The 10,292-nt window shown below is 32.3% G+C and overlaps 1 protein-coding gene across 1 annotated transcript; it reads right to left on the bottom strand.

Annotated features, from left to right (window-relative positions):
* Nucleotides 1–729: 729 nt before the first annotated feature.
* LOC145642399 (auxin transporter-like protein 2) lies at nt 730–8,015 on the bottom strand. Its single transcript, XM_081693567.1, has 8 exons — nt 7,351–8,015; nt 6,632–6,817; nt 5,339–5,451; nt 5,042–5,225; nt 4,058–4,155; nt 2,608–2,815; nt 2,020–2,277; nt 730–1,256 (listed from the first exon to the last, which is right to left on the bottom strand). The coding sequence occupies exons 1-8, from the start codon at nt 7,546–7,548 to the stop codon at nt 1,050–1,052; spliced, it is 1,452 nt and encodes a 483-aa protein (XP_081549693.1). The 5' UTR covers nt 7,549–8,015; the 3' UTR covers nt 730–1,049.
* Nucleotides 8,016–10,292: the final 2,277 nt, after the last annotated feature.

Raw genomic sequence — 10,292 nt, 5'->3', positions numbered from 1 at the left:
ATTATGATAATAATTTCCCTAGACATTTTTTTTCCCCACAAGATACAGGACCCATTTGCTGTCTTGCGGGATCACAGTTACCTAACATTAAAGACAGCCGAAATAGTTGTAAATTTGGGTTGAAAGCAACACAACAGTAGAAGTTAAACTGTAGAAGCATGCCGTGGTTTTCGGGTGCAACGCAAGTGGAAGCATGCAATGTTGTGAAAGACAGTAATTCTATTGCAATTTCCACATCAATTAAGAGAAAATTATTTGATTGCATATACTTTATAATTTTATGATTTAACACAGTTCTTGTACTGTAATTGATTCAACAACACACACAAATGTGCTAAATTATCAACATACATGTTCTGTTTGACTTAAATATGGTTAGAAATTGATCAAATACGTTTTTGGTCTAGGCAAAGCAAGTTTGTCTATTGTATTGATAAATCATATCCAAACCTAATACACCCCATATGAATAGATTGTTTTCCGTTCTCTATTAATCATGAGTTGTTCCTTTCTTGAACTTGTATAATAATTGATCAAAATCATTCAAATTGTTAGGTTTTTTTTTTAAAAAGGAGCCATAAATTCCATAGTGCAAATGGGGATTCGAACCAATAATCTCGTACACAATCCCTTGGCACATACCGATATTAATACATGTTTGTCAACTTTCTCTTCTACTTCTTTTTCAATTAGCACATATAGATATTGATGATATAGTCAAGCAACACATAACAATGAAAAGAAATTTTTCCTATAGAGCCAAATGTTACACATGAGAGGACCATCATAGCCATGCAATTACCAACATCCAAAATGACCCAACATTAAATCATATATGTACCTAGAAACTTAAGGATTTTTTTTTTGGCAAACATCATTTTGGAAAAATTACAATTCCAGCTGATAATTAAACAGAGCTACAGCTAGGCTTCGCCAAAACACACTACTACTAGTATTCACCCACAAAACAAAATTAATACTGATTACACTTCATATATTTGTTCTTTGATCAATCAAAGTATCAAACCAGCATTCTATAGAGCAACGCCTCAGTGTACTGGTGCTGCTGGGGGTGGCTTACACTGGTAGCATTTAGCAAAAAGACCAAAAGTATTAACTTGTCTGATGAAGTTCACCATGCTTGCCCACCCTCCAAACCCGAAACCCACAACTAATACCCACATCACTATGAATGCATTGAACACGTAGATTACTGTCCAGCTTGGAAAGAAGAAAGGAAGCTTCTCAGCAGCATTCTGCATTTTCAATACAAAACATATTGCAGTTAATTTCTTTTACTTCTGCTGTAGATACTATATATCACTCAGACTAGAAGTGTCAAATTCAGCTATTCTTATGAACAAAATTCTATGGTTTCAGCTGCCAAGGCTCCAACAGAACGACACAAATACATTGGGTGTATGAAGGGTTCGAGTAGCATACTACTCAAAATGAACATAAAGATTACGAGTTTTGACAGAGACAATTGAAATGTTCTGTATTACGTGACTAACAATTAGCCATTCTACCTCACTTTTTCATCCACGCGTTAACAAGGATACTTCAAATTCTGCATGTTTGATTGCTTTATCATGAACTAACATAGGCACTCTTAGTAACTAAGTTTTCCAAACTTTCACCAAAGAACCCGTTGTAATCTAAATCTAACAAGACCACAAGGATAAGTTTTCAAACTTTAGGTCACTGACAATAGTGACAAGTACACATGCAAGAGGGTCAAAAAGGAGGGAAATCTAGTTAGGGTCCTCAATAAAATCTGAGTTAGGTATTATTTTCCCTGACTTTATCTTGAACTAAATAGGACCTACAATAATTTCATATATCATACATGTGTCATGTCAAAATAAAATAAAAATCCAGCCTTTTAACTTAGCTAAGGTGATCTAGGAGTAATGATAAAGCCAAATCTAAAAAGAACAATATAGAATTATTAGCCAAAAATAAAAATTAATCAAAAATGCAGAAGAGAGCAAATGAGAGATGGGTCCAGAAGAGTACCTTACGGGCCTGGGCCGATCTGTAGGTGAGCATGTGGGCCAAAGTTGGTATGATATAAACAGTGAAGCTGACTAAGAAGGCCCCCACAGTAGAGTTGATGGGCCCAAAGAAAGGAAAGATAATTGCTAAGAACCATATTGGTATCACCACTGGTAATCTAGCCACTGCCCTTAAACATAGGCTCTTGGTATCATGCACCCCCACCACTTTTTCCCACACAAAGTACAGAGGTGTGCATGCAAATCCAAATGTTATAAACTGTCCATGCCCCAAAAGATAAAGTTAGAAAGATATTTTGGATCCTTAAAATCATTCACACGATTTCGTTACATAAGATCGTTTGCTTTTCATGATTACTTTTTCTGTTTGGAAGTATTAGATGGTGTAGCCTAAATTAGTAATGTCACAATTGAATTTGGACGGAGATGATTCTTTACATGTCAAGTGTTGCGTGTTGAATTGAAAAACAGGGTGCATTGCATGGGAAAAGTCACACTTTAAATGATTTAACAATAATGTTCCAATGTTTTTTGTTAATATGCAGCAGTACGATTCAAAAAAGATCTAAGGCAAGGGTGCGAGTTAAACCTGGTGAATGAGCATAAGGATGACAGCAGCATCACGGAAGCCATTACGAGGAAGGAGGGAGAAAGCATTGGCATGGTTGAGGAGTTCATCACCAAAGGCCCAGTAGACAGCAGCAGCAGAAGGTAGTGTAAGGGTGAAAACATATAGAGTTGCAAGTAGATAAATGTACTTGAACTTCTGTGGCTTCCACATAGCATGCATGATTTCCCTGGTAAGTCATTTTTTTTTTTTTTATCAGTAAGGCATAAGGACCCACAATTGAATTTCAATGGATAAATTCATTCTTGAGTACAAAATATGCCAATTATTACAGGTATGCATTTGACAGTATGGTCAACCATCATTTCTTATGGAGTATGGACCAAAGCATGAAGCACAACTGCACAAGTATCATCATAGTTCAATTCTTTTCAGAAAATAGAAAACAATTGCCTCATTCTATTTTGGATTTATTACTTTACTATAAAGAGAGTTGGTAAGAAGAAAACAAAATCCTTACACTTACTACTAATATCACAGCTAATTTAGCCTCAAATCAAGACGTAATACTAGCAAAATTCAACATTTCTTTTGGACCAGTAATTATTTACAGATTTTGGAACAATAATTATTTTTTTTTTAAAAAATAGCTATATGATATTTGAATGCTTAAAGTTACCGCCAAAAGATTAAAACTTTACATATGGTCCCTGGTTGTTCCTTAATAGCACAGTGACAGAACGACGATCACGTTTCAAATCCATTCATTACCTTAGAATTAGAATTACATAGGATGCTAATACTAGGATAGAAGACACCCAAATGGTGAAATCTAAACAAGAAGTGATTTGGCCATAAGATCTATTGGGTCGTTTAAACAAAGATAGAACTAGGGGCCACACTTTTATGCGCATGAATCCTTAATGTGCCAATTACATAAACAATGGTGAGATAAAAGGAGAATAAGTGGTTCCCCACAGTTATTGGATTATTTCAGCTAATAGTTACTAATAATTTATCAATGCTCAATCTAAAACAAATGAAAAGTCAAATTTTATATCCTCAAAAAGAAAAAAGCATACATAAGAAAAGCTTAAACTTTTTCAAAAGTTTCCAGTGAAATAATGAACCTATAAATAAACATGAGATGTTTATTATACTAACCCTATTTTATGCACATAACTGCAGAAAGTGACACAATTTGGTCTTTTGTTAGGTAAAAAGCCAATAACCAAGAAGAATTGAAATTAGCCAAAGATAAGTGATTAAGAAATCAACCAAGATTTGGACAATAATCCTTGGCTTAAAAAGCATAAAGCAAAAATCCCAATAAATAAACAATGCATGTATACCAACATAATGATGTTAATCTACCATAAATTCCTTAATATAGGGAAACAAAAGCTGCAAGAAGAAAGTGATAAAAATTGAGATTAAGGTAGAGTGAAGAGAGTAAAGGATTTACACTTACACAGTTACAGCATGTCCACCAAAAGTGTAGAGGATATTAGTTGCTCCTGTGAAATAGAGCACCAACTTTTTTGGACCAGAGTGGATCACACCTGGGACCTGTAATATTGTTTTTCCACATGAAACTTTCAAATTCTAACTTTTACTCCCATTAAGAAATCAATTTAATCTTCCATAACAGACAAAAAATAACGGGATATAGGGAAGATGGAGGGGGAGGGTGATGGCTAATGCAAAATGGGAAAATGATGGTTTTGGCAATTGGCATGGCACTTGAGTTTGCATTTGCAAATCATCCCGAATCACGATAACTCGTAAATAGGTGACATGATTGTTTTCGAATATATAATGGTTGGGCGATTCTTAGACTCTCAAATACTCAATTTTTTTAAGAGTGTAATGTTTAATCAATTACAAACCATTATTATTTTAGAAGATGTGAATGATGTTTTCGGACAACAAATATGTGACTATTGAAGCACTATTATTTCTTAATGAGAATAATCTAAAATGATACTTGATATGAAGATGTTTTGTTAACCAAATGAAATTTAAAAAAAGAATAGATTTAAGTAGTACACATCCAATAAGTCCAACAGAGCAAATTGGATATGCACCTAACATTGCTTGCTTCTGTTATAGGGAAAATCCTAGAAGATCCTTCAAAACAATGTATAAGGACATAAGTGTCAAACTGTGCACTTTACTAGTGATTTAAAGTTGGTATAATAGATTTCTGATTAGCGGCTTGAAAATTTTGCATTTTGTCATAATTTGGACTATTAGCAATTTAGTATCCCCTTTTATAAGTTTAACTAATTTTTTGACCTGTGCAAAGCATAGGGTAAAATTGATTTTTAAAATTAAGTATAGATAATTAGATAATTTAAATCCACTAATTCCCCTAACTTGCCAAGGCTTCATCTTATCTTAAACTGAAACCCTAAAACTAAAAGAGAGGGAGATAGAAGAGAGAAATTATTACCTGGCCATGAACGAGGGCAGCGATGGTCAAATACCAAGCAGTATAAGTGGTCATTCCAAGGCCAAGAAATGACCAAATTCTATAATTGTGAAAGGAAGGTATAAACACGGTTGTGGCACAACATGCCCCAAATATGTATGTCCATGTCCTTTTGTCCAAATGATCATTTATGTAGTATATGTTACTGCAATCAAATAAACAAAATAAATTATTAAAGCCTCCAATGGAACAAACATACACCATAACTTTTGGCATTAATTTATAAGGAATAATTGGGAACAATTATTGAAATTTAACCTTGCACAAGCTATCAGCTGAATCACAGATCCAAAGAGTAAGAATGTGCAATTGAAACCCAATCCAAGTCCCTTCCAAAATGGCCCTAGCAAGCCATCTAAGACCTCAAACCACTGCAAACCAAAAAGTATTAGAATCAGAACATGAAGAAAAGATTTTGACAACATAAGATAGTGGTGTGGGAACTTTTAATTACGACAGAATCTTGCACGAGATGGTTTCACATTTGACTTATTACTTTAACGTTTCACGATGTGAAAATGTAAATGAATTCACCCAAAATTTATTTTACAGTTAAGGATTAAGGGTTACCTTTTGGCTATAATCTTATAATTCTTTTTTTTTTCTTCACATATATGTTCGGTTTTTATGTGAGCATAAAGTGAATTATACACAAAAAGTTACGAGTGAATAGTAAGACTATCACTAACTTCTTGAATGAAAAATAGCTTCTAAAACTCAGGCAAAAATTTACTATGATGAATATTAGGTCTCGGTCAAAACAGTAAACTACTCCCCTAAAACAAGAATTTAACATATGAATGAATATTAGGCCTAAAAGTTTAGAAAATCAAAAGATGGAACATTGACATATCTTTTAAAACAAGTGAGAGTAAGAATAATAAGATGAGGTACTATAAAATGGTGAAAAATTATTATAATAAGAGGGTGAAACCTCTAATTAGATCTTGAATTCATGAACATAATGGTCAAACTATTCATTAAACAATCATTAGGAACTATGCATGGGATGTTTTTAGCATTATTATCTTGGACAGAATGTGTACACCAACAAAGCTTGAGCTTGAATATATGATTTGCCATGATCATGGACCCACAATTTTGTGCAATTAGGTAGTAGACAGAAAAAAACAGGGGGGAACTTAGAAAAAACCAGGGAAATTTTCTGTTAACAACCAAAAAAAATCCCTTCTAAAGTGCTACCAACAAAAACTTTGTACTAGTTTTTTTGCTAGCAATAGAAATAAAACTAGTACTCGTACTTTGTATAACACTCCCAAGTACTAGACTCTTTTTCAATATAACACCAAAGACTAAAATTAGTACTCAAATTCTGGGGTACCAAGTAAATTTTACCAAGATAACACGAGATTAATTCGCCTTTTATTTCAATTACAAGGATCAACTAAGAGTTTCTCGAATATAAGAGGTAAAACATTCACAGACACGGGTAATGTAACAAATTTCGATAATATACAGTAAAAAAGAACAAGAAAAAAAAAAAAAAAAAAACAGTTAAATTTAGTAAGAAATGAAAATTGAAAAATAAACCTGAATGACATGGTTCTTGAAGCTGGCACCTTCTTTCTCTCTTCTACTACGGTACTCAACATAGAGCACACTGATAAGATAAGCCGTCCAACTTCCTAGCAAACCATAAAACACTTGGAGTAGCAACCCTGATAACATTCCCATTTGTGAGAATGAATATGGTAATGTCAACAGCACTTGAGCCACCTGCATAAATCATTTTTTTTTTTCCGACAAAAACATCAATATAGGAATGACAATGGATCGAATTCAGACTTGAGCACGGCCCAGGCCGCACCCTTTGATGTAACGATATAGTCACATTTAATATCGGACGGGTTGATTTTAGTTTTTTACATTTCTAATTCGTGAAAGATATGCTACTTGTACATTATTTTCAACTACATGCCTCGTTATTTTTCTCCCCATTTCAAACAATAAAAAAAAAAAAATAATTATACCCTAAATTCAATTCCAACTAAAAAAAATTCAATTAATTTTGTTATAAATTCAAATCCAATTCCAAAGGTCTTTCTATTACAAGTATTAACTATGAAAAGTCGAAAAATAATTTTAGCACACCAAAAATTAAATTAATCGCACTCCACACCCCGAGAGCGGTTTTATGAATCGCTCTCTTACGGAAAGGAGTGCATTTATAAATTTACTCGTATACTTCTACACGTACACGCACAAGCACACGCCTAAAATAAATAAAATACGGAGTAGAAAATAGGTACCTGATTGGAAGCACAACTAAACCAAGCATCATAAACAGAACCACCATGCCACAAAAAATTCTTGAAACTGAATTTTTGATTTTCTTCATCAATTTCACCTCCTACATTTTCTCTCTCCTCAACACCACCTCCATCAATAACATCATCTGTCTGATTCACCATTGCTGCTGCTTCTACTTGCTTCACCACCTCTGCCATTTTCACTCACTTAATCACTCCTATAAACTCAACTGTTTTCTTTTTTTAAAATGTTGGGTTCCTTGAATAAATAAAACAAAGTTTGTTCCAGAAATCCTTTAAAAAGTACCCAGAAATTCAGAAATCCAGTTACACAAACAGACAACAAATCTCACGAGTTTTATATTTTATTTTCCCTTAAAAAAAAAAGGGGGTTTGAACACGAGAAAATGAAGGAATTTTGTTTGAGAAGATATATAGATAGAAAAATACGGAGTAAATAAAAAAAGAAAAATATGATTATAGTAATAATAGAGGGTACAACTACCCAACAATTATTCCCAAAGAGATTAAATGCCTTGCTTTAAAATGGTTCTTTGAAAGGAGAAAAGAAAATGACATGAAATAATGAAGAAGAATTATGGGGGTATGAATTAATTTCTGGTTTTTAGGAATTTAAGTAGGGGAGAGAAAGAGACAAGATGAAGTGGACAAATTATCTGATTTTATGAAAATAAAAGGAAATAGATAATTCTAGTTTTAAAGGATTTTTTGAGATGTATTTCTATAATTGAAAGATATTGGGGGGTTTCATTTGCTGGGGAAATTAATCTTTTTCAGGGGTTTTAATTCTCAGTCACTGTCTGTGTCTCAGATAGAGTGAAAGAAAGCGGCTTCAGCAGAAGAGGAGGGAGAAATATTAACTAGTCATGCCTTTTTTTTTTTTTTTTTTTCGGGTTGCTGTACGGCATTTAAATAAAGCGATCCTATTAAATTGGGACCTCTTATAAGACTTGTTTAAGTCGTCTTAATGTTTTGTTTATCTGATCTGAACTGAACTTATACTGGTATTTTATTTAGGGTAATGCTATATGTAGCTTTAAGGGTTATATATAAGCATTAAATGCATTCTTGAAAATTATATAAAGTTAGGAATTCATGATAAAAACACACGTAAATCAGTGTAATTAGTGTTTATATTTTTATGATTTTTTAACTTTTTTACGATTTTTAAGTGTAAATTTAATGCTTATATGCCGCTCTTAGAGCTATAGGTAGCATTTTCCTTTTATTTATAATAATGTTGATATTCGAAATATTTAATTTAAATGATTCTAACAAATAATCACATAATTATGAGTATATTTGATTGATTTTTGTTTAAAACATATACAAATGTCAATGTAATGTATATGAATAGTGTAGAAGTCACATTAACAGACCTTATTTCAAAACAGATTTTTTATTTGGCTAACGGTTCACATTCGTTTTTTCTTTTATTTTACTCTATCACACAAGTTTCGTTTTTATTTGTCTATAATTATTGAGAACTATGCATCCCACGTCACGATTAAAACTATGAAGTATTATATTATGGGAGAATTGGAGAAAGCATGTAACACATATGTAACGTGGGTCAATACGTTATAAGAATGAGTATAAGGGTCTGTTCTTATTGACTAAACTGAACTAAATTGAACTGAAATGAACTGAATATTTTATACGAGAAGGAAATTAGGAGCTGAATTGAACTGAATTTCAACGTATAAGAACAGATGTATTATGATTACTATAAAGTTTTTCTAAGAAAATTTAAAAAAAAAAAAAAATTTAATAACAAAAATGCTATGTGTAGCCATTAAGCCGATCAAGGACGTTAAGGTTTTTTATAATAAAGAAGTAAAATGAAGAAATATTAAAGCAAATCAAACAATAACGCTCAATAGTAATAACCAGTGATTTTTGTTGTGAATTCTTATAATTGTCGCATAAAGTGTATCCATTTTCAAACCGTATTAATGTGTAAATTGTTGATAAAATCACGAGTTGACAACTGTTATTGTATTTATGTTAATATTACATTTTGTACAAGGTAATACCTGTTTGTACAAATATGTGAAAATAAATTACATAGGCTAGCATGGACTACTACGAGTACTACTGTATTTGGTTTCTAATAAAAGCATTTATTGTTTGATTATTTTTTCCATCTTCAATAAAATCATTCTTTATAAGTTTGATATGTTTAAGATGGTACATAAGTGCATTAAGAAGAAAACCTTTGATATTCTGTTTGATTCATTTGAACTTGTCTTAACTTACACCATATTTAAGAAATGGTTAAATTTTCATAAGTGGTTGGCCACACCACGTGATCGGAGTTACTTATTTAGGGGTAACTACTGACTGAATAAGTAATCCCTGACTGACTGAGTAACCTCTAATCAAGTAACTTCTGGCCAATTAACCCCTAAATAAGTAACCATAACCAAGTAACCCCTGACCGACCAAGTAACTAATGAATTCTGTTCAGCTTAATTTCAATTAATTTCGGTTCCTAATTTTCTTCTCTCATAAACAATTCATTTAAGCTCTGTTCAATTCAGTTGTTTTCAGTAAATCGGAACAGACCCTTAGTAACTTTAACCACATAGAAAACGCACTAAAAGAATGTAAATTTTATTTTTGAAATCACTCCCTCCATTTAAATACTTGCTCAATTGCTTCATGTACGGTGTTTTAGGTGAAATTGGAGAAAATAATAAGATACTCCGTATAATTGTATAAAGGAGAGACAATAACAATATGAAATCAATAAAATGTGATTCATATTGGGTCACTAGTTGAGAGAAATAAAATTAAATACTGTAAATTTTTTCCAAACAAAAAAATGGAGCATATATTTAAAAACCATCAAAAATAAAAAGTAAAGGGAGTATTTAAAAACGGATGAAGTATGAACTAGGAGTAATTTAAGAGTGTGC

This window comes from Chenopodium album, chromosome 8 (assembly GCF_948465745.1).
Source record: "Chenopodium album chromosome 8, dcCheAlbu1.1, whole genome shotgun sequence".
In the NCBI taxonomy this organism is placed as follows: domain Eukaryota; kingdom Viridiplantae; phylum Streptophyta; class Magnoliopsida; order Caryophyllales; family Amaranthaceae; genus Chenopodium; species Chenopodium album.
The sequence above is the reverse complement of the archived record's forward strand: the minus strand, read 5'-3'. Positions and strand labels throughout refer to the sequence as shown.